Source organism: Taudactylus pleione, unplaced genomic scaffold (assembly GCF_031769625.1).
Source record: "Taudactylus pleione unplaced genomic scaffold, aTauple2 ptg000120l, whole genome shotgun sequence".
NCBI lineage: Eukaryota > Metazoa > Chordata > Amphibia > Anura > Myobatrachidae > Taudactylus > Taudactylus pleione.
The window spans coordinates 8,206,796-8,231,506 of NW_028284522.1; the positions used below are offsets into that span (position 1 = coordinate 8,206,796).

General features: G+C 40.1%; 1 protein-coding gene across 1 annotated transcript in view; it reads right to left on the reverse strand.

Moving 5' to 3' along the window:
- Positions 1-427: 427 nt before the first annotated feature.
- Positions 428-24,711, reverse strand: part of WWTR1 (WW domain containing transcription regulator 1) — a 98,738-nt gene continuing 74,454 nt past the window's right edge. Inside the window, exons 3-6 of the mRNA XM_088472064.1 lie at positions 20,476-20,684; positions 5,358-5,491; positions 5,002-5,114; positions 428-4,473 (exon numbers count right to left, since the gene is read on the reverse strand). Coding sequence (XP_088328190.1) covers positions 4,292-4,473; positions 5,002-5,114; positions 5,358-5,491; positions 20,476-20,684 — 638 coding nt within the window. The 3' untranslated portion in view covers positions 428-4,291. The remainder of the gene's footprint in view (positions 4,474-5,001; positions 5,115-5,357; positions 5,492-20,475; positions 20,685-24,711) is intronic.

Below are 24,711 nucleotides of genomic sequence, written 5' to 3' on the forward strand. Positions count from 1 at the left end.
TAAGCCTTGGAAATAAAGTGGACAGCGATAAACTACCAACCAATCAGCTCCTGTCACTTTACAGGCTGTGTTTGAAAAATGACAGGAGCTAATCTGAAATATGTGAAATTCAGCAATTCGCCATTAACACCACCTTGATGTACAAGCACATTATGTGATAATTCCTCCTTTAACTGTTTTAGCGATTAGAACAGGAGGTGGTAGAGGTCTATGAAACATGGCCATAGTTTGAAAGTAAACAGATATGATATTAGGGTTGGGTACTGGATCCCGGTGGTCAGAATACCGACAGTGGCATCCCGACAGTCAGAATCCTGACCCAAATAGGTAAGTGTCCTAACCCTAACCACTAATCCACCTTTCCCACAGCCTAACCTTAACCCTCCCCTACGCAGCCTAACCCTAACTCCCCTCCCCCACAGCCTAAACCTATTCCTCCCCCTAGTGCCTAACCCTAAACCTAACCCTCCCCCTAACCTAATACTTATCATCAGGATGCCAGTGGTCACTATTCTGGCGTTGGGATTCCGACTTGCTGTCAGGATTCTGGAGCCGGTTTTCTGAATGCGGCATCCCGACCGCCGGGATGGTAACTACATCCCTGATATTAACCTACTGTACCATCCAAAGGAGAAGAGAATTTCCAATGTCCAAGCATTGTTGTAATTGTGATCCTTGCATTTATTAGCACCTGGTAAAGCTGGCCACACATGTCAGGATCTGGTATTGGGTTTAACCAAACTGGCCTAATTTTACACAGAAAAAAGAAAAAGCACTGCAAATTCCAAACAGACAGGTGCAGATTTTATATGGATTTCTGCTGGCCCTGTATAGCATAAGAGAGCATTAGAGTCACAACAACTATTATGATTTTTTTCTCATGCACTTCTTTAATGCAATGTGGCAACTCCTTAGTTGCTATTTGACTTTTATGTTGTTCTGTTGGTTGTCAAGGTAGAATTGTCCCTCACACTATTGGTGTATAGCAAGAAACGTACCAGACTGCATTTAAGCTTAAGGCCAAGCATACTGTAAATGATCTCAGACTTATTTAAGGACATCTCATATTGCACGACTATAAATGCTTCAGCTCCCTTGTAGTTCATTGGTATAGACCTCAGTAACTTTCCTATCTAATTTCAACCTCCAAAATCTGTACTGCTTAAAATCCATGCAACATGCTGTAAAAACATTAACTCATGGCAGTAATTAAAATAAAGTTATAAAGGCACAAGTTAGAAAACGGAGTAGCAAATATTTCATAAACAAGGCTTATTTCATAAATCACTGAGTCAATCTAGATGGCGCTACAAGTCAGAACGCCATTACCTCCGCTAGTCTGTGGCTGCACCCCACTTTCCATAAGCAACTGTTTCAACTACTTCCTAATCTCAATATTCAATTAGCACTTTATTATTTAGCAATCAATTCTGCAATCTACTTGTGATAAATGACAGTGATTTATTCACCTACAAATAATTACCAGCATACTTTGAAATACTGCTTTGGCACTTAAATCACATTCATTGTGTTAAATCGTGATGCTCACTATAAAGAAGGTCTAGTACTGTAGTGACAAAAAGTGTGCCCATTGCCTAAACCATAGTCCCTAACATTTAAGGACAGATTGGGACAAAAGTGGATACACCCCTGACTCTCCTAGGTCACACGTATTTCTCCCAAACATGCTCCCATTATGCAAAAGTAGATCCCCATTAGTAATGTGCGGGGGAGGGTGCTACCTACAATGGAGGCAGGCATTTTCTGGGATGAACCTCAATTCATGGGAATGCAGCCTATTAACTGACAAGGATTTAGGGACATGACACAGTGAGCCTGATGTAGAGAAAGGTATATGCACATTTTTTTCACATTTGATTTTTAAAGATGGATATTTACATTTATTTAAGCTTAAGTAGTACTTTTATTTGGTATGTCGGCCTATATTTCATTGTATTTCACATTGTAAATGCAACTCTTGTATTTATTATTAAGTGTCCAGACACAGACAGACTATGTAAATGACAAGCCATTAAAGCAATCCTCCCACCCTTTTAGGTTTGAGGATCGGGAAAAGCACATGTCTCCACCGCTTGTAGAAGAAGGGGGTGTTAGAACTTCTGATACATTGAGCTGCGCCTTGTCCTGTTCCCCTCCCATAACAGCACCCTTTGAATGCTGTGCCCGCCATAGCATGTGCACACTCCACCCATTCACCTCCACTCTGCTACGACATGCCACCCAACCTTAAGGTCCATCAGGGACAAAATTGTCCTGATTAGGAGAGAGACCTCAAATCGGGACATTTGAGAGGAATGACTAAAGTACTTCCATTGTGTACAAGTTGGGTACTGTAATTTTACTGCAGCAATTACTTGTAACATCGTCAAGCCACATCTCCTGGCATAATCCCAAATCCATACCACATGATGCTCTCTTTGGATGCAAATGATACAGCATACTGAGCAAAATGTGTCTTTTTTTGGCAAATTTTACTTTTTTGGGGTTTTTTTTTTGTGATTTTGATGTAAAAATGTGTCCATCTCAACATCTGGCCCAATACTGTCACTTGTATTCAATCAATCAATAGGCTGTATTTCATCATTTGCTTTCTCAGCCCAAAAAAGGTATTCAAGGTGTGCAGATAAAGCCCACACTTTGATTACAAATTAAACTTATTTGTAATATAATGCTACACACAATTTTTATACTGAATATATTTTGGTAAACTATTATATAAAAATGAACAACAGTACCAGCAACTGTTAATGGTAAGTTTTCATTCTCCATGAATGTACATCCTAACTTTCAGTACCCATGTCACCAAGCCCACTAGCTTCCAGCCATTGCACTTCTAGAATTTATGTCATTCTTCATCTGCCCAAAGTAAAACAGAAGGTCTGTCCTGCCAAATAAAGGGGTGTACTGCAATACCAAGGCTGTATACCCACAGTAAGTGCAAAGAATATCTCTTGTGGATTAAACAGCAAGAGACTTGGGTCAATAATGCCTTTAAAAAATCCATTTACTCAAAAAAGTTACAAATAATAAAGCTTAGTCTTTTTATATAAATATTATATTTATTAAAAAATATTTATGGATTTTTAGGACGTCATCTGCATTAGTGACTAAGCTATCTAACTGGTGCCCTCAATGCTTATTCAGTCCCACATCTCCAATGTAATATACGATGTACTGCACTCCAACTGTGGCTAATAATTAACATTTCATTGTTGGAAAGGCAGGTCAGAAAATACAGTATATTTTATCTTACATTTATAAGAATCATAAGGAATAAAAATATGTAAAGTGGGTTCCGATATATATCATATATAAACTGATTATATTTTCCCTAATAACCCTCCATATGTATTCTGCTCTTAGTAACCCACACGTGTCACTATTTAATGTATTGAAAATACTCCCTTTGATAGTGTCAGAGAAAGCGGTACATTGTTATAAAAAAAAGGCTGAATTTATCAGCTTCAATTAGTTAAAAAAACAATAGTGCTTAATAAAATAAACAATAAAATCTAATGTGCATTAAAAACAACAATAAAAAATTGTAATCACATTGTAAAAAAAAAAAAAATTAAAAATAAAAGTGGTAGTTAGTACCAAACTGGTCAATGTTGTAGTGTTTAACAATTACTGAACATACTGCTACTTTCAAACTGGAAGTATATATATATTTTTTTGTAATCTAAAAGCTATACAGTAATATACTGAAAAACAACTCTAAACATAATGTTTGTGCTTATGCAAAAATAAAGTAAATGGAAGAAGAACTTTAAAAAGGTAGCTTGGCTGCAAAACTACTTGTTATTCTATTTCCAGCACAAATTTTCTAATATTACAATGATTTTATTTAAAGCTTATATTAAAATGGTTAAAATGTGTTAAGCCCTATAGTTATAAATAAAGTGTACATATACTGGACAGGTTGTATTTGATTCTCTCCATGTAACTCATAACCTTCTTAAAAACGAAAACCATTTACAGATCTGAATACAGAAATGTAACTTTCAAATATGGCTTTGTGTGCCATCGATCGTTCTAAATAATCACAGCCTTGACAAAGTGGTGATGAATCAAATAGAAAAAATATACACACTAATAAACAAATATATATGATTCAGAAAACCATCAGTTTAGCTATCTTAATACAGCTCAAGTCAATATGGCAGCTCGTCTATGACAAACTCTGAGGCTAATCGCATATTTCCAGACGAGAAAAAGAAATTAAAGCAAGGTTGTTGGAAAGGAAACGGGGCAGCCGCAGCATCAGCATCTACAGCCAGGTGAGGTAGGTCTCATTTTTGTTCAGCACGCATTCTACATCGTTGAGACTTGGAATCAGATCTTCAGACTCCAGTGTCCCCAGATCCACGTTCGTCCCCGGAAGAGCATCAAGAAAGTCTGGAAAACGTGTTTGTGGGTTCAGATTCAGGGCTGGCTGGCCGAGAATTTCACCTATAAAAAGAATTGGTACTTAAATGTAGAAAGAATTCCTTGCGAGGACATAGTAGAAATTTAGCTTTAAGCTGGAACAGGGAATTTTTTTTCTAAATAATTAAAATATAGCTAAACTGGCCAAACGCGGGAACAGCAAAACTTTATGGATCCTGGAGTCATTGGGTGGCCCAAACAAATGATTCCTAATGGGTACAATATTACTTTTGTGAACTTGTATGACCCAACTGAATTGTTACACAATTGTCATTAACGATATCGTTCAGCGCCGGGCTCTCTCCCCCATTCCCCAACATGCAGCAACCTGACGAGGTCGTCAGATTGTACTGCATGTTCAGGCGATGGACAATGTCAGAAATGACCAGCAGGAGTGCGCATCGCTGGTCGTTTCCGACATAGAAGTGCATGATTTGTGCACGATTACTGAGCGATTGCACGATTACGATGTCGTAATCGTGCAGTCGCTCAGTAATATCGCCCAGTGTGTACCCACCATAACAGTATTGTTGTGTTTGTGCTATTTTATACCTGTGTCCATTTCTTCCATATTACTGAGAAAATCTTCGGGTGTTGTCGAGATGCTATAACATCCCAGGCCCAGGCCACTGTCCGTGCTTTGTTCTCTTGAGTGGTATGGCCCACTGAGGAGGAAATATAGATAAGATAATAGAGATTAATACTTATCCTGTCCTGCTCATGTGGATAAAGCCATGGTGAGGGCTGAAGTAATATTACTGACATATGGCCAGTGATAGTAAAGGCCCTGTAAGCCTTCTCCCTAGCACGTTACAAGCTACAGCTATATGGTCAGCTAATAGCCAACTCTACCATCTAGAATATGTTTACACAGATTTCTGAAGAAAATGTGGCTGTTAGTAACTTACCTATTGAGGAAAGGGTCAGATCCGTTGCTTGTTAAAGATCTTATATCCTGGGTCATGGCAGGGGGGCTCACTGTGCTTTGAACGGGGGCAATGCTTTCTGACTCCATAGGAAGTTGTCGGCATAACGCAGCTTCCTGGATGAAAATAAAAAGGACAAAAAGAGAAATTAGGTCACATCAGAAACTCTGTATAGATGGTGAAATAGTCGCACCCTCTGGGTAACATGGTTTAATCATCCTGGCAAATTTTTGTAAAACGTGCAGCGTTTCCTACAATTAAACAGTACCTGAGTCAAATACAATATTTAAACTGTTTCCACTTGTCCCAATAACCTGGAGCCAATGGGTGGGTAACTTACAGTGCACAAGTATAATCATCCTGAACAATAGAGACAAAACATGACTCAAGTGGAAGGAGGAAGCACAAGAGCCTAAATGTACGTTTTCTCTACCTCTTACCTCACTAGCCTGTCCCCAATTTATTGACATCATTATTCCATCTAGTGAAACAACCAATCATAGGGCCGCATTTACTAACGAGTTTTATCACCAAAACGAGTGATAAATGTCACCGTGTATGATAATGGTGCTCCAGCCAATCAGCTCCCAACTGTCAACTGATAAAAAAATGACAGTTTGTAGCTGATTGGCTGGAGCATCATTTATCCTACACAGTGAAATTTATCATTTGTTTTGGTGATAAAACTCGTTAGTAAATGGGGGCCTAAGTAAGCTAATTATTCTTTAACATTTTTATGTTACTTGCATGCTCCTATTAGTAAACTTGGCAAGTTTTACACCTACTTTGCATAACTCACAAATCACGCTACAGGAAGATGCAAACCTAAATCAATGGATTGATTTACTTACTGTTAACGAGAGGGATAAGCTGGGTACACACAATACGATATTTTGGCCGATTTGACGATTTCCGACGGATCGGAAAAGATCGTTCACATCGTCTAGTGTATACGCACTATTGCTCGCACCCGTGAGTCGTTCCTCACGTCTTTTAGTTGGCCCTACATGCTGCTAAAACTGAGGATGTTGTTAACAATTTTTACCACATCGTGCAGTGTGTACACTCTACCGCATGACCAGGCGATACGTAAACATTGTATAGTTAACGATATAACCACCAAACGATGCACAATATATCGTTCCGTCATTTGTAGGATTGCACAGTGTGTATGCACTATATCGTTTGTCCGGGAGTTCAAGGAATATCGTTGACGATACTGTATTGTTTGAACATCGTCTAATGTGTACCCAGCTTAACACGGAAAGTGGCTGTTGTGCTTTCAAATAAACTTTGTTTAAAAAAATAAATGTCCCTTACAGCACCGGCACTCCAAGAACACTCTTTGCATGACTTAGCTGCCCTGGGCATACAGTCTCACAAAAGAATGGCTATTATTTACAAGTAATCCTAACTGCCTGATGACAATCTACGGGTGGGTGCTCCGCAGGAGAGCTTTGTGAAAACTGCTAGATAACTAGAGGGGATATATTTGAGTATCTGCCTTTCCATCATGGGCTATAATGACACTCAAAACATAGCCAGAAGCTCTTTATCGTTATCGAATTCTAACAAAGGCTTATAATGCTTATTACTAGTAAGAGGCCCAGCTCAAGGAAAATGCCACAACCTTGTTGCTGTTATAACAAGGTAAATTAATCTTAGCACAGCAAATGTATATTTCGGTTACTGTGTCTCAGGAGATGAGAATAAGACCTGCTGGTGCACAGCTAGTCTAATGTGGTTTGGTTGAGTACTTAGGCTGGATACACACTGGAGCGATCAGCAATCGTTCTGACTTTACCGATGATTTCTCTTGTCCCCAGAACAAGCGATATTGAGCATACACACACTGCAATCTTGTGACCGACCAAACGATATATCATATCGTTATGTCATTGCAAAACAGGATATCGGCCAGACATCGCTCCAGTATGCACCCAGCTTTAGAGAAGTTACTGTTTTGCTAGATTAGCTATGTACGTATGGGTGCTTTCACCTGCTTTTGATGCACTGTGGGCCTGATTCAGACCCGCTCGCAAGCACATTGCGCTCGCAAGTGGGTAGATGGTGGCCCAGTGCGCACGCGCGAGCCCCAGAGCGAGCGCAAAAGGTGCTCGCTCCGGGACTCACTACAAAAGGGGCAGCTGTCGATGTTGATCGACAGCTCGCCCCATTTTGTAGGCGTGGCGGGGGGTGGCTTCACAAATGGAGGCGTTCCCATGCGAACACCTACCGTTTGTGGGCGGCCCCACTGACATCACCAATGATGTCAGTGAGAGAGCTTCCGGCTCTATTTGAGCCAGAAGCTCTCTGGGGCTTGCGGCCACGAGACCCTACCACAAGTAACAGGTAACCCACAGCTATGCGAGTGGCCAAGAGGCCGCAACTAAAAAAACCTGCGCCCGCCCTGATTCAGAGCGAGCGCCTCTTAATCAGGCCCTGTGTTCCCTGCATTGAAAACACAGCATAAACAGTGCATTATGTAGGGATCACTGATCCCTATGAATAACCGTGTCCGTATTGAGGATTCAATTAAAAATCTGTGTGAAGTCTAAACACATGAAATTAAAATCAAGTAAGTATGTTATGTTGCGGGAGTAAAATGAGTAAGGAAAAAAAAAATTAGAAATTTAAAGTATATATAAATCCCCACACTACTCAAGATTATTTAGATCAGAGGTATCTTAAACTGTGAAATCTGTATCCTTCATACAGATCCAAAGGGTGTCTCAGTCTGCTAGATTTAACCCAAAATAACAGTTTAATATATTAACAAATAATAAAACTTATATAAAACTAATAAAATAGAGTATTTATTTTTACATTTAAAATTCTAAGGGGTTACTCATAATACAATTATGTAGTGGGTACTTGGAATAAATTAACAAACTTTATGGGTATTTGGGATCCAGTACACATATTAAGGGCCCACAATATTTTTTTTAATTATTAGGGAGTATGGCATTCAAAAATGGCGAGAACCCGTATTTAGATAATGTAGAATTATTAATGAATATAAATTTTACACGTTGCATATAGGCCTTACCGATATTATTTTAAATATCTCTCTTAAAATAATACTACATATAATTTGTGGATGCTGGTTAGCCATTATTTATGTTGCCCTGGCTGTCATCAGCTGTCCCAAGTACCAAGTAAGGAGAGATGGGCTTTAAATAAAAACAAATGCATAAGGCATCTCTATTGACAAGACTTCTGAAGCTGCAGCTGACAGTAACAGATGAAGCAGTCACCGATTATTTTAGTTATCACTTGGGTGTTGGATCTGTAATTATTTTTTTACCACAATCAACTAAAAGTAAATAACAACTCACAAAAATGTTTAACTTGCAAAACTACTGTATTACACAAAAGATAATTAATAACAACCCAATAACTAATACTAATAATTAGAGATGTGCGGTTCGGTTTTACTCTGATATGTTCGGATCTCAAAAACGGCATCATATTGGTTATCCGTCTGTCATGTGTTTTTAATAGTCAATAAGAGAAATCGAACCAATACGAACTTGCGATATGTTGGCAATAAGGACCAAATAAAACCGAACCAGCACATCTCTACTAATAATTCTACTAATAATAATAATACAAAAAAACACTCAGAATTTCACTACAAGACCTCTTTGGAACACAAACATCTATTAATTAAAGTTATTACAGATAATTAAGTGTTACCAAACAGAATGTGGTGCTCCCTACTCTATCAGATGGAGTCTGTGTTATAACAGGAGATAATGCTGTACCTTATGACACTAGGGATGAATAAAAGGACTGTTCCCTTATTCCTTGTACTAAAGTTCTACTTTGAATTGACATGTGTGAAATAACACACCTTTTATCCAAATAATTAGGGTATTAATTAGTAATTAAACTGAAAAACCATGAATTGTCCATACACACTATAGCGCTTTCTGAATTTGTTACTGGTTTTGTAGCTTTAAGTCAATAATAACTGTACAGTCTCCGGGAACATCTCTTGGTGTCACTGGATTGCACTGTAAATTTGCTTCATGAATGTGTTAGATAAAAATGCACTACAGGTCTTTACAAGTTCAAACAAGTTTTTAGACCTCTATTTTAGGCACCGCAGCAGCTGGGATTCATTTATTATTTATCATGTGTAAGTGCCTTTCAAATTCTACTTGCTGCAACATAATGTTAAGTGATCCAGTGCTTACAACACAGAAAGAGTTCCTGGCAGTTCACGAGATAAAGGGGTTCACTGGTTATAATAAACATTTCCACCGTAACGCAGCTCTGATAATCTCCCTCTTCCAGCCTGTATGGTGACAGGTTTGATGGGTCTAGAGACCCACATTACCAGACAGGTCTCCTGCAGCCTCTATAATACCCTGTAATGTGTTATATTTTACATCTAAAAGCACATACTGCTACGTTTTATTAAAAAAAAAACAATCAAACAAAAACAAATAGTTGATCCAATATAACCCTATAGGGAATAACCCTATAGTGGATTAATCTGTTTACTCACAAGGGATTTAAAATTAAATCATCCAAAAGCTTTTATTTAACCTTTCTTATAAATGTATTTAATTATTACCAGATATTTTAATAATGCACACATATTCCGTAGTGCTTTAGAGAATACATATTTATGTTAAACTTCTACCAGCAGCAGAACCAAGGCAGTATGCCCACAAGGTGCTATATTTCAAGTGAAATGTATTTTTGAAATTGAACTAAACACAAAGAAGATTCTCATATTTTGATATATATTTTTTTCTTTTTACTGCAATCTAAAGCCGCACATCCACTAGGCGACTAGGGAAAGACAGTACGATTACAACACTGTAATCGTACCGTCGTTCCCCATTCCCTGAGGTGCCTACACTGAATGGTTAGTCGTTCAGTGCAGGCACCCTCCCTCATCCCCAAACATGGCCAATCTGTCATTATCGGTAGATTGACCGGCATGTTCAGCCAATGATTGATGTCGGAAACGGAGAGCAAAAGCGCGCATCGCTGGTCGTTTCTGACATTATAGTGCACGGTTAATGAGCGATTCCACGATTACGATGTCGTAATTGTGCGATCGCTCATTAATATCTGCTAGTGGATGTGCCCCTTTATTCTATCACGGAATACTTTACAACATATTTGCCTCCTCTCCAGGAATGGCCGGGAGGCTCCCGAAAATCGAGTGGTGCTCCCAGCCACCCGGTAAAGTGGGCAACTCTCCCGCACCCCCCTCCAGTCGCCCGTACCCCCCCTCCTCCCGCTCGCAGGGAAATTGATAAGGGCATGGACTTTCACTTTTAAAAAAAAAAATCAGATGGAGGAGGGGGCAGAATAAAAAATACATTTAATATAATATAAAAAATTGCAACAGGATCTGTGCAATGTGGAAGACTACGACGTAGGCAATGTTATTGTACAATGAAGGTGTAATTCTCAGTTTATGTCCTCATATACACAGGCAACTGCACAATGCCACTTCTATAGCACATTTTCAAATGTTAAAAAGTGTCGCGGTTGTTATAGCCTCGGGTAACACAGCGGGCAGAAAGAGGTAAAAAGGGGCGAGAGATATATTGACAAAGGTTTCTGGTGTCAGACGCACATTTATTATAAAAACCTAAAAATGCATTTAAAAAACGACAGTGAGTATGAGGCCTTAGGCTTACTGTCATATCATAAAGTTATATGACATTTTCTTGCACATCACAGCACCATGTGTTGAGTATAGTTGCTGCCTCTATATTCTTGACATGTAAAACTGCCCATACATTGGGAGATGCAATTCTAGCACAGTGCAACTGGTTCTCTGTCTAATGCATACAAAACAGAGAGACTTCTGCTATCAATGCTAACAATAATACACTTCAAATCTGTTTGTATCTAGCAAATAAAAGGGATGTAGTCAGCATCCCGGCAGTCAGGATCCCGGCGCTCAGAACACAGGCGACAAAATTCCGACAGCAGTCAAAATCCCGGTACCAGAATCCCGACCCGCCGCCATCCTGACGGTAGGTATTAGGTTTATGCTTAGGGGTTAGGCACTAGGGGAAGGTTTAGGGTTAGGCTGGGGGGGATTCTGACAGTCGGGAAGCCGTTGTCGGTATTGTGACCGCCGGCATCCCATACCCAACCCAAATAAAAGCATGGGGATTTTGTTCATATTTTAAATCAAAACAATTAAGCTTGCAGCCCGTTGTCAACGTGCCCCAAGTCTCTGCAAGTCCCTACACTAGCACACATGCCCAACACACCATCAAATTGCCATCCTCAGTCTAATGTGCCCACAAAGAGGAAAAGTACAAACATTTGGGACAAATAAGAGGATTGTATGTGGCCTAATTAATGTGGTTGCTGAAGAGTAAACTCTGCCAGCCTCTACCAATCTTGCTTCTAAAGATATGTAAAATCAGCCGGTAAAAAGGCATATCTATTTCAGGCAAGTTCTTTTAGAGCTCAGAGAGGAGAGCAACGGCTGCTGCAGTGTGTGGGAGCCCACTTCATCTCTTTGCTATGTTCTTGTTAATTAAGCAAAACAACAGCTTCAGGCTATGGTTACGAAGCTCTGCTGAGCTGGAAATTCATAAGCAAAGGACTAAAGTCAACAAAACTATCCAAAAGTATAGTGCCACTGACAAAATAGGTATGTAAAATTAGTAAATACAAGTAAACAATATTTAACAAAAGGCTAATGTCCAACAAAATCAGCGAGTCATCTGTATAATAATCATTTAGCACTGTATACGCTCCATTTTCCCCATAATATACTTTGTTCTACCCATACTTTATCCACTTAAGGGAATTTATTTATCTTATTTAATAAACTATAGATTGTAAGCTTGCGAGCAGGGCCTTCCTACCTATATATCTGTCTGTTATTACCCAGTTTTGTTCTATTAATGTTTACAATTGTAAAGTGCAACGGAATATGCTGCGCTATATAAGAAACTGCTAATAAATAAATAATAAATAAACTGCAATTGTGTAGTGATCTGTACTGAATGAATCAGCAACTAGCAATTGAGTGCAAGTTAGACAATGAAGCCAATGTATGACTGGTTGCTATGGATTTCACACATATCTAATTAGATATTAAATATACAAAAATCCTCCAAGACTGGAGAAACATAGTTGAAACTAGAAAAGTACTTTGGATTAAGTTTACTTAGTTTATTGTGTTATATCAGATGCTGTCGCATGGCTCTTATTTAAGGACTCTCCCCACTACCGGACACTCTTTCTGGGGCTGTGATGGGGTGATGCATTATGGATCTGCCACATCACTTCCCTCTCTTCCCATCCCATTTGTGTGTTTTTGGATATGTATTTTGTTCACAAAACTGATCTAATGTGTGCTATAGATATGACTGCGGGTTTCCTCATTTTTCCTATTTATGCCATTCTTCAGAGTCCTCGCTGTAGCTGTTTTGTTTGATTTTCTTGTCATTGGATCTCAATAAACATATATTGCATTAAAATAAAAAATAAATAAAAAAGATTCTATCTCCTATTCCTCATCAAGGCCTAAAATATAATCTCATCTCACATGACAAATAACTAATAACATATTTTATTTGATCACCAAAAAAAATAAATCAACATGAAGATACCGTGTATGAAAAAGTAAGTATACCCCATGAATCTGAATCTAGTGGAACCACTGTAAACATCAATAAAATACATTATAGTATATTCAGGGCCGTAGAGTGCCTCGCCGGGCCTGGGTAATGGGGGCAGGGCCTAATGTAAGGAGACATGGCCACACCCCCTACAAAAATAAATAAAAATGAAAGTATTATCTGGGGGACATTTTGCCCCTCAGCCAGGGTCAGTTCCAGGGGGGGCAGCGCAATCGCTCCTATCTGGTGCATGTAGAGGAGACTGCTGCTGTGCTCAGCGGCAACAGCAGTCTCTCTCTACTCACTGCAGCCCAGCACTGCTGCCACTGACATGAGTGAGGAGGGGGGAGCAGCAGATCCGGGCCCCCGACAGGCCCCTTGTACTGGTGGAAGCAAATCTAGATGATCATATAGTAAAGTACACTGGATTATCAGCAAGCAGTTAAATCTGTTATGGGCTATTTGTCACACAAGGTTAGATCAAAGACTTGGGTCCTTATGTGAGACCTGCAATTTTCAGGAACTGATGTTATTCTGGCGATTTAGTATGTACATTTAAAGTGGCAATAATTTAAAATGGAAAACAACCTGGTTTTGGCTCTGAAATTTTTGCCGCCTTAAATTTAAGGGCTAATTCGCACCAGTTCCTGCAACTCTCAGGCTATTACATAAGGGCCTTGGTGAGAACTAGACAATTGTTAAAAATATCCAGATACTTAAACACACAAATTTAAAGGAGGGTGCACATTCTTTTCCACACAACTATACGATACAATAGCAACTTAATGATGTGGCCATTACCTATATATTACCACCCGTTTTGAGTGACAGATATGATTGCTGTAGGCTAATCCGAAACATCATGGAGAAGTCCTATCGGCCATGAGGAGAAGAGAGTTTACTCAAAAATCTAGGTCACAGTTCCAAACCCTACAGGTGCTATAATAGTAATGTAGTATGGTCCTATATCCATAAAGTTAGCAGAAGTCCAACAAGTCAGGAGATATGATGCCCGGCTTTGAAGTAAGTAGCACTGACAACATGCCGTACCCGCGGTTACAATAAATTAGCTGTGTGGAGCTGAATGGCCAATGGGTTCCCCAAATTCCATAATACATTCCTCAGGGCAGAATTTAGGATGAAAGAGGTTTCTCTCTCTCTCTCTCCATTACAAATGCATTCAGCATATACAGTATGTACAAACACTAAATAGCAATATTTTTTCATGATTGAATGGTACCTGACAGCCCCTAGATAGCAATGTCATGTTGTTTTCCATGAACAAAGGCTTTTGCTTATTTAATTAACTCTTCAAGAAGACATCCTAAGGTGTCACCAAGCAAGATGCAAACCCCAATAAGAGAACTCCCTGAAACTGGTATTTTCTCTCAGCTGGGTGTGTCTGCTCCTTGCACAGCAGCTGTCGTGTCTGGAGTGGTTGGGAAACTGACCAGTAACTGCTGGCAGGTTAAAAAGAGACCAGAAAGACCTGCCAAAGGAATTCCACACCCTTCCACCCGTGCCAGAGGAATTCCACACCCTTCCACCCGAGCCCTTCCGCCTCATTCCAGTTACCTGGCAACCACACACAGTACTAAGTCAGCAGTTTTTCTGCACAGGTTATATTAAGGATAGTAAAGCAGGAGTGCAGGATTAGCTTGAGGACAGCATACTTATCACAATTAAATTACAGGGGGGGTTTCTTATGCCAAAGATCCTTCATGAAGGCGAACAATGGTAGTGTGTTTTTAGTAACCTGAATTTTAAAAGAAAAAGGAACATGCCTCTTCTGACTTCTCCTAAGTAAAGTGAACATACATTATCAACTCTGGGGCAAACAGGACCTCATTCAGCCGCTCGGTCGTACGCCACCGGTGTTCGCTAAACTGCGCATGCATAAAATTCGCAATGCGCGTGTGCAAACTAGCTATTACGATCAGAAATTTCTCTCTCCTTCAACTTGGCCAGGTCGTTAGTATGAGTGACAGGATGAGGAGCTTTGTGGGTGGTAACAGGGGAAGGTGCTTGTGAACGGGGGAGTGGAGATCCGAACGCAGGCGTGCCTGACTATGCAAACGGCGTTTTATGGGAGTGCATAATTAACTAAGTAGTGTCATGGCACATGTGACATGGGAGGTTTTTACACTGACTTGATCGTAGTGCTTAAGAGAGGGTATGGTCAACCTTAAAGCTCTACGACCAGCTTCAATGGTTCCCGATGGTCTTCATTAATCCTTATACGCCTGGAGATGACGTGTGTTGCGAACGAGAAGGGGGCGCATTTTTAGTCTTACGGCCGCATCCTCCCCTCGCTCGTCCAGCTAACGATCCCAACTTAACGAAGCAACTTGCGTGTGCTTCATTTGCATATCCGGCCCCTTTTCCCTTACGACTGAGCGGCCGCAACGACCGACTCTGAATGAGGTCCACAGTTCCATGGTGGTGAAAGAGATAAGTTTTTTTGTATTATTACGTATTATTTGCAATAATTACCATATTTACCTCACAATACAAAAGGTAACACTGCAGTTTGTGTGTGTCACAATTCTGCTTCTCATCTGAGTGCCACATGGCAAGATCGCTTTTCTGTTTTCCACACACCAGTAATGGCATCATCTCAGATCAAGCAGTGGTGTCAGTGGGGTCTATCAATGTACATTGTTGGGTTTATTATCACTGAAGTTTGTCCATTTTTACTTGTTTTTGCTGCCTGTTTTTGTAGAAGTGATGTAGAGCAGGCAGTTTAGTGGTGTGTGACCTTATTGGGCCGTGCTGCGATCCCTTCTGGTTTTTGGTTTCTTTAATTAAGTTTAGCAGATCCTCTGCTTTCTGCGCATGTTAGTCTGGCGCATGCAAAATGTAAGTGACAAAGTAAGGACTTGTGGGGTACACGTCTTTTTACCCCTTATCCATGCATATCTGCAAAATATAACTGGAACCAGCTCACTTCTCATTAACAGCCAAGCACCTGATCATTGCTCTACAGAGCATTACCCCTGCTATTAAATTCTGAAGAAGGAGCAGTGATCTCTACCTTGTGCCGAGCCCACAGTGCAGCGTGGAACATGCACTGAAACACAGGGGCGCCGAGGGGGGGGGGGGGGGTAGAGCGGGTACAAATTACCCGGGCCTGCTGGAGGGGCCCGGGTCCGGCACTGCCCCCCTGCCTTCTACATCACAGCAGCCCAGCACACGCTGCTGTGTGCTGGGCTGTAGTGGGAGACTGCTCGCAGCTGCTAAGCAGCAGCTGGAGCAGTCTCCTATGCCAATAGGGGGAGCGATCACGCTGATCACGCCCCCTACTGGCTGTGCGCCGGGCTGAGGGGCTCATAGTGCCCCCTCCCAGCACGCAGCGGCGCCAAAATGTTTTTTTTTCCGGTGTTTTGTTCCTAAGGGGGCATGGCAATGTCTCCCGCTATTAGGCCACGCCCATTGTCACCCGGGGTAGAATGAGGCGAGCCGTGCTTCACATCATTCTGTAGAAGTGGAGAAAAGTGTGTTTTTCTCTGGGTGAGAATAGTTTTTCACTGGGGGAGAATATCAGCAGCCCTGTAAGTGAGCAACTTTGTACAGTATATATGGACCTGCCACAGTGATTCCTAGCTGTATTATACAACGATCAGGTTTATTACATCAGTCTGCATTATATTTATGCTACAAGCTACATATCTTAATTTACCCCTGCAATTTCACTCCTTTATCGAGTAGTGTGGAGATCTATATACAGTATATATGCAAACACTGGATACACCCTTACTATTGACGGTGAGACCTTCAGGGATTTGTCTGAGCAAAATCTCTATTGCAACGTGCTTTTGATACATTGAAAGGAGGAAAAAATACAACAAGATTTTATGTGCACAGAAGAGAAACATTTGGCTAAAATGTGTTACTTTGCAAGAAATTATTTCATATGAAACTCCTAAATATTATTATATATGTGCAATATTGTTACATATATGTCTTTTAGTGGGCTTATTAGTCCTGTTTTTAATGGTAGATTTAATATACTATTAATAAATAATTATTATTCTAATGGAGACTTTCAGATAGTATATTGTCTCTATTGGAGCTTAGGCGCTCTATTAGAGTCGTTCACGTTTTAGCATTTTTGCTTTTTTGGGGCAGCCACTCTAATACTGGTGAATGACGTGGCACACTATATAAAAGTTATCTACATTAACAATGGGCACTGACAAGCTAGCCAGCAGCAATGCCGTTCAACAAGACATTGAGGTGGATGATGAGAGAAAAGGGGGCAGAGCTAGCACAGAAGACTGCAGGAAAGTGTCCTACTTCCCTGCCTTTACCTACAAATGAACAGATTACACCATTCACAGACGGCATATCTGTTACATAAAAAATCTGGAAAAACTTGTTTTTCATTGCTACATGAATCGCACTCAACATACAAATGTATGATGTGATACCAAAACTAAGAGGGGCGCTGCTGGAGAAAGAACAAGTTTCTCCATGGTAACCCAGTTTATGAGTAAACGAAAGCAGAAAAATCCCTGTTTAATAAAAAAACAGGGATTTTCTCTGCTCTATGAATAACAACAAGCTATAGGGGAGATGTATGAAAGCTTCTAAAGAGTGGAGAAGTGAACAAATGGAGAAGTTGTCCATAGCAACCTAGCACACAGTTATCAGGTGCATTCTATAAAATGATAGGTAGAAGCTGGTTGGTTGCTATAGACAACTTCTCTACTTGTCCACTCTTTAGAAGCTTTGATACACCTCTCCTATAATATGATGTCCCAATATTGATGTTCTAATATGTTCATTTGTGCAACTACCTGAAAGTCTATGTGACACAAATGCAATTCAAGTTGTTTACTTAGAGTATTATAGTCATTAAATACCTCCCCACCCACCTATTACTCAACACTGGTTATTCTGGCCTCCTAACTAGAAACTCCATTTCATGGCGTGTGCACAGGACGATGCAATCTTCTCTTTTCACAGAATTTCTTTATTTCATCTATTTGAAAATACAGTTTAACTCTAGCGACTGGTTTTATGTTGTTTCACACGGATTCACGTGCATTTCCGTGTCAGAATTTTTACACGTAACTTAGAATTGGACACACTGTGTATGCACACAGCTGGTGCCAGTATTTAAGGATCTGTATATGTAACACTTGTGGTCACTTGTCCTTCATGTGATGAACAGGGGTGTTCACGGGTAAGGCACTAACTAGTTTAGCACGCCCTTATCGGATGCATGTTATGCGCCTTAAAATAGGTTCCTTATCAAGTGTGATTTCTGCATCTTTGGGTGATGATGATTGTTGGAGATAAAATTGCATATTTTCAACAATTTTACCAGCGGTTTTTAAAACACCAATTTTATTAAAAGCTTATTTGAAATGTCAGTATTTAATACATCTCTGTATGCTAGAGTTAAGGTTGCCCATATCCTAAGGTGCGTAGCACTCAAAATATGCGTAAAGTTGTGCACAAGCAGGTTTGCATATACACAAATGGGCTACTTGTATGTTCAAATCGAATTCTCCTCCTATGTATCCAGTCATGGGAATCGTCAATCCTAACGGTCATCGGTTTAGATACACTTTAGTAAGTTCTTTACTCCGTGAATTTCTGCTGTTAGAATCAGACCTAACCATTGGAGCCTCCGTGTTGATAATTGTTGGGGTTGCCTACCCTTGAAAATATTTAAAAATGGCAATTTCATACAATCTTATGAGCAATTACCATTGTTTTTTACTGTTATGTTTATGTGCTGTTTAAAAATATATCCAGAACGGAAAGTAAAAGCTCTAGCTACAACAAAATGTCTCTCAGGGTTAAATAAAGGATTTTCAACCCTTCAGAATCTCAAGATCATGCTAGCTTAACATCTGTGTTTTATTGTAGTAACAGGTGGAGTCTACTGTTTTTCTTAGAGCGTTCCAGTACTGTCTCCTCTCTGCTATGCACTTCGGGCACTAGGACCCGGAGCCGGCAGGCGTTGCAACTTCTGACTCGGAGCATACGCGGTCTGATGTGCGCTACTCTGTAGTGTCACAGTACTGTGCAGACGCACAGTTCTTAGCTCTCTGTGTTACCATGCATATACCGCTGTTACCATGTGTGATACTGTTGTTACTCCAGGTATTAACGATGCCACAGACATCACTGTGTTACCGCTGTTACCACTGTTAACTCCTACATTACCACTGTATACTGCTATTACCAATACACCTGCAAATCTGCTTAAGGACATTTGTGTGGCCAAACTTTAATTTCAAATCCTGCTTTACACCTATTGTGACCAACCAGGTCCCATCTAATAGGTTATAGCAATAAAGCTGACTTGTGTTTTTACTTATAATTTACAAAGCCTATTGGAAAATCCTCCTCCCAACTGTTCTATTTATGGAGGTATATGAACTATTTTGGACACAATTCGCTTCTGAATTTTTATTTACCACACAGGTTATGGACGCAGTCCTTCATTAGCTTACAGACCGATTAATTGGACTCCCAATAATATACAAATATTGATGTTAAATTTGAAAGAAATTGTGATTTGCTTATGTATGGCATTGCAATGCAAGCTGTGTTTTATACACATATACTGTATATGCAGGAATCTCTGCACACATGGGGCCTAATTCAGTAAGGATCGCACGCAGTCTCACTGCGAAGATATGCTAATGATTGCAATCACAATGCCATATGCAGCCTAATATAAGGACGCCCCCTTTACCTTACACACATCCGTAATACTTTGCAAAACCATCGGTAACATTGAGCACCATCACAGCCTCACGCACACTTGCACAAGGTCTGACCTTACTCAGGATTGCAAACCTCATTGCACGCAGTGAAAGACCAAGCTGCGTATGGCATCTAAGTGGCTAATTTATGCACGTCCCTGTAACAGCGTTCAAACGCAGACACGCCTGTATTTCGTCAACCATCCCCCCAGTCACCACCCACAAACGGTACTTCCTGTCAATCACTCTGCCATGGGTCAGCGTAGCCACTGTGATCAAAGTCCCGATTGCAGTGGAGTGTTCACGTAAGCGCAAGGCGATACATACACATGTGCAGAACGCAACAATCGTCCGACTGCGTGCGTAATCACAGTTGCGATCGGTAGTGAATAAGGCCCATTGTCATGTAGCATAGCTGCATAAACACACAAGAAAACATGCATCTGGTTTCACTTAAGTGTCTATCATCTGTGCATTTGACATTTTGGAAAGTGCTGAAATACTAGGCACATGCTCAGTTTGACAGCAATAAAGAAAAAACTAATATTCTGGGAAAATGGATTTGTGATTTTCAAGTTTGCTAGAGTCAGTACAGAGATATATTTGGAATATTGGCAAGACCTGGGAAGTATAAATAACAGTTGTTGCAAAATGTTTTAAAAGCAGTACGAAGCTTGCAGGGAGTGTGCTTGGATAAACATAATGATATGCCATGTAACACTGATACCCAGCAAAATACACCGTGCTTGCAGTCACCTGTCTCATCAGCTCCTCTTGCCGCATTCTGATTCGTTCTCTCTCCATCTGGATTCTCTGGAGTCTGAGTTTCTGTTGCTGCTGCTGTTGGTTAGTGAGCGCATTGGGCAAATTGATCAAAGAAGCCTGATGACTCTGGGAAGGGTGGGTCTGTTGGGATATGGCTGGGCTGGAAGTCATCTGCTGTTGCTGATGCTGATGATTCATTACTAGGAGAAAAGGAAGACGGATCAATCCAAGATCACTAAACGTTTATGTGCGATAATGCAAAGTCTTCTTTGGGGAAACTGGAACTGGAGAAGTCAGCAATTACCAGTAATTTTGGGGATAAAGAAATCCAGACATCATGGGGTGTACTCAGAAGTGAGAGTGATGGTCGCAATATGATTCATTTCTATCGTTAGTATCAGGGAGGATCAAAGTTGCCTCTACTCAAAATGCTAAAACTAATTTTCCAAGTAAAACCCTTTATAAGAAATAACAGTGCAGTCCTGTGTGACTCTACTACTAAATGACAGTGCATTTTATAACATTAGGAAACACTATGTGATGTTTTCAATCTAATCACAATGTAATCACAAATGGCAGTACAGACTAGGTACAAATGGTCTATTTTATGGCAGCAATTCAGTTTCATGAGTCGCTTATAAATCATTGGCTCTGACGTTACGCTTCACATGAAAATGACTTGTAGAATCCAAGAGCGTGCGCGCACGCACACACACACACACGCAAGCACGGACACACACACAGTAACACAGTAATAAGTAAGTGCTATTGGTGTATGTAAGACATGGAAGCTTATATATTACTCAGAACACATAAAAGTAATAAACTCAGGTGATAACTTTTGGAGGCAGAAGATGGGTTCAGTTATTACATTCAGTGATGATGTATGTTACTGTAGGCTGGAACAGAAGTCTAATACCAATGCATTCATTAGCATAGGCTGTTGTGCTAGGATTACATCTTGGTACAATAAACAAGGAAACACTGCTTGTCCCCAAGCCACCCACCCGAGATGCATACAACCTGATACTCAACTAATCCCAGCCACATATTTCTCCTCTATTTGAAACCTTATCTATGGGCGTATCCTGATATTTAAAATACAGCCTGGAAAGTTGGAGAAAAAAAAACCCAGTAAAAATAACAACATATGTAGGGTTCATACAGAGGGCTTCCTTACTCCTCGAAGACCCATTTGTAGCTATAAAGGCCAGCAGAGTAACTATCATCGTACTTTTAAAGCTACACTAATATCCCTTCACTATTATTATATAATAATCACTTACTAACTGTTTAATTCTTACACACACAGTAAAACCAAATACCAGCTAACAATTTCTCTTTTTTGTTGTGATAAATGAACAAAGGAAAGTGTGAAACTATCTTTATTTTAAAGGCATGTCCATCTTTGTGTAACTTTCTCTTTCCTTAAATTTCAGTGTACAACCCAAATGCAACAGCCTATATACTTGTATTGATGTCTGAATACACTTTGCACCGCAGTACATCTAGAGGAACCTGAATACGCTGGAATAGAAGTACCAGCATAGATGTACTGTATGTTCCGCACATTCTCTTTGGCAGTGGTGGATGTAAAGAACACTGTCAACATTTCAAGTGAACGACTAATAAATGTATGCATTGAAGCAAATGAATGGACTGGAACAGGCTTCCTATGCATCAAAGAAAACAATTTGCTGCCTAGCAACCAATGTATTTGTGTATATTTGGGGAAAATATGATTTTACAGTTCTGCATTCAAGCATAGCACCCGTGGTTTTTTAATTAAATAAGATAAACAGAGAAACAAAATGTGTGTTGTCAGTGCCACAATGGTAAGAACTTAATGGTAGTGTTCATTTTTTTACAGTATTTATCATGCTCTATCACTTCACTAGAATTCTATGGTTGCTCTCGCTTTGGGTGCTCTGCGATGGCTTAAAAGAATAAATGTACAAGAGCAGTCAACAGTAGTTTTTAATGATGGGAGGATCAGCAGTCAGGTGCTAACCTGACAGATCGCTTTCAACTGAGTTTTTATTCTGCTTGTGTCAGCAAACTCTGAATTCAGCTGAGAGCCATTTTTATCCCCCCTACCATTTGTTTGTCTTCACGTTAAGTTATGAGGACTGTCCAATGTCAGGTGTCAGGCAGTAGAGAGCCTGATGGAAAACACATGTCTGTAGCTTTATGGAAGAAAAAAAAAACACAAGCTTTATTTTTTTTTTTACAATACTTATTACACTGAAAATGAGAATAGGGAGGCTGGCCTCTTCTGTCCTTCCCACGGCTTTGCCAGCAAAGATAGATGTATGTAGCGCATATTTCTGAGAAGCAGCATTAGCTTTCCAAAAAGAAGGAATGAACTTTATTTCAATGTTCTGCAATTTTTTTTATTAATTCAAAAGACAGTTACAGTTGTATGCAGCTGTAGCAAATGCAGTTGTAGCCACACTGGAAAATATCTGTCCACTCCACTGAGCAATCAGATCTTTTCCTGCTTCATTGGGGGCGATTAGCGCGGTTGGCAGATAATGGTGGTCATCCCCCTAACACATTTATCGCCAAACCCGATAATCGGGCATAGAAAGTATATGCAAATTAATGTTTGTTTTTAGGAAGGTCATATGTGAGAATCGGCTTGGAATGATCTGTTTCAGGACAAGTCAAGGGAATATATAGTGCATATTTTAACAATTTTTCTTATCGTCACTTATTTTTTGCATAACGTCCTTTGCCTGATGATTATGATTCAAGCCATTTTTATGCTCAAGCAAAAGGCTTGTTTTTATACATTGTGCTATGAGGCCAATTACCTGATGTAGCTGCAGGTATTGCAGATTATTATACATTCTGATCACTATTGTGCACTTGCTGGTCAATGTATTAGTATATGAGTAATTACAACAAAGCCTGGCAGAAGTCACCTGTGGACTAGATTTTCAAACATGTGCTTGCAAATAATTACATGTACTTGTGATTGTATTATTGACAGGTATAGTGCTTGTGTTTGGGGCACACTAGATATGATATTTACTTGGAGAAAATGCTTACACCACACCCAGTGAGTCCAGCATTAAAGCTGTATACACACACAACAATTTAGTTAATGAACGATTTTAGTAAACGATTTTCTCCCTTGAAAAAATTAACTAAAATCGTTTACTAAAGTTGTTCATTTACTATGGGCCTGATTCAGAGCCGGACGCAATTAGCGCTCGCTCGTCCAGAAAATAGGGGTGGCTATTCAAATCAACCGTTCGCTCTTTTTGGTCTGTTCACGCCTCTAGGTCTGAACGAGCGAACCAAACTTGCGGTCGTTTTTTTAAAAATACGCCCCCTGGCCACTCGCATCCTACGTCATGTCCGCTATTTATTAGATTAATCGAGTACATCGACCAGCGTATGAACTGCTCGCTATTCTTGGGGTTGGTTTTTCCTACCACAATTTTGCGAGCAGTTCTGACTATAAAATAACCCAGTGACGTGGTCAATGACGCTGCTGTTTTAATTATGCACACCCATAAAACGCCCGTTTTGACCTTTAAGCACGCCTGCGGTCGGATCTCCACTCCCCGTTTTCAAGCACCTTCCCCCGTTACCACCCACATACGCCTCTTTCTGTCACTCAAATTATCAGGCATTCGCTATTTTGCGAGCACATGAATTTCGGCCGCACTGACTGGTTCGCGCATGCGTATAACGATCCGTGCACATGCGCAGTTGGGCAAACATCGCTCGGAGCGAACGAGCGGCCGCTTACGAGCGGCTCTGAATCAGGCCCTATGTTCATTTAAATGTAATGAACGATTTTCTAGAACTACAAACGATTTTTGCATATTCCCTTACTGAAAATCGTTGAGTTGACAAGTCTGACTGAACTACAAACTACAAACGTGAACGCGCATGAACGAAAATCGTTCATCGTTTGACTCAGAAAGTGAACGATTTTTACAAACGATTATCGTTAAACTATATCGTTTAACGATAATCGTTCAAAAAATCGTTGTGTGTGTATGCACCTTAAGTATTTACTGTAGTTACAGTATTAGGAACTGTTGCATTGGGCTACAAAAACAAGTAAAATATATACTTACCAAGAATGATGGCATGGAAGCATTTGGAAATAGAAAACAACCCATTAATTAAAGTAAAATACTTTTTTGTTTGTAAATAAATATTCTTTTTTTGCGGAATGACAATAACAGCTTAATAATTACAGTATAT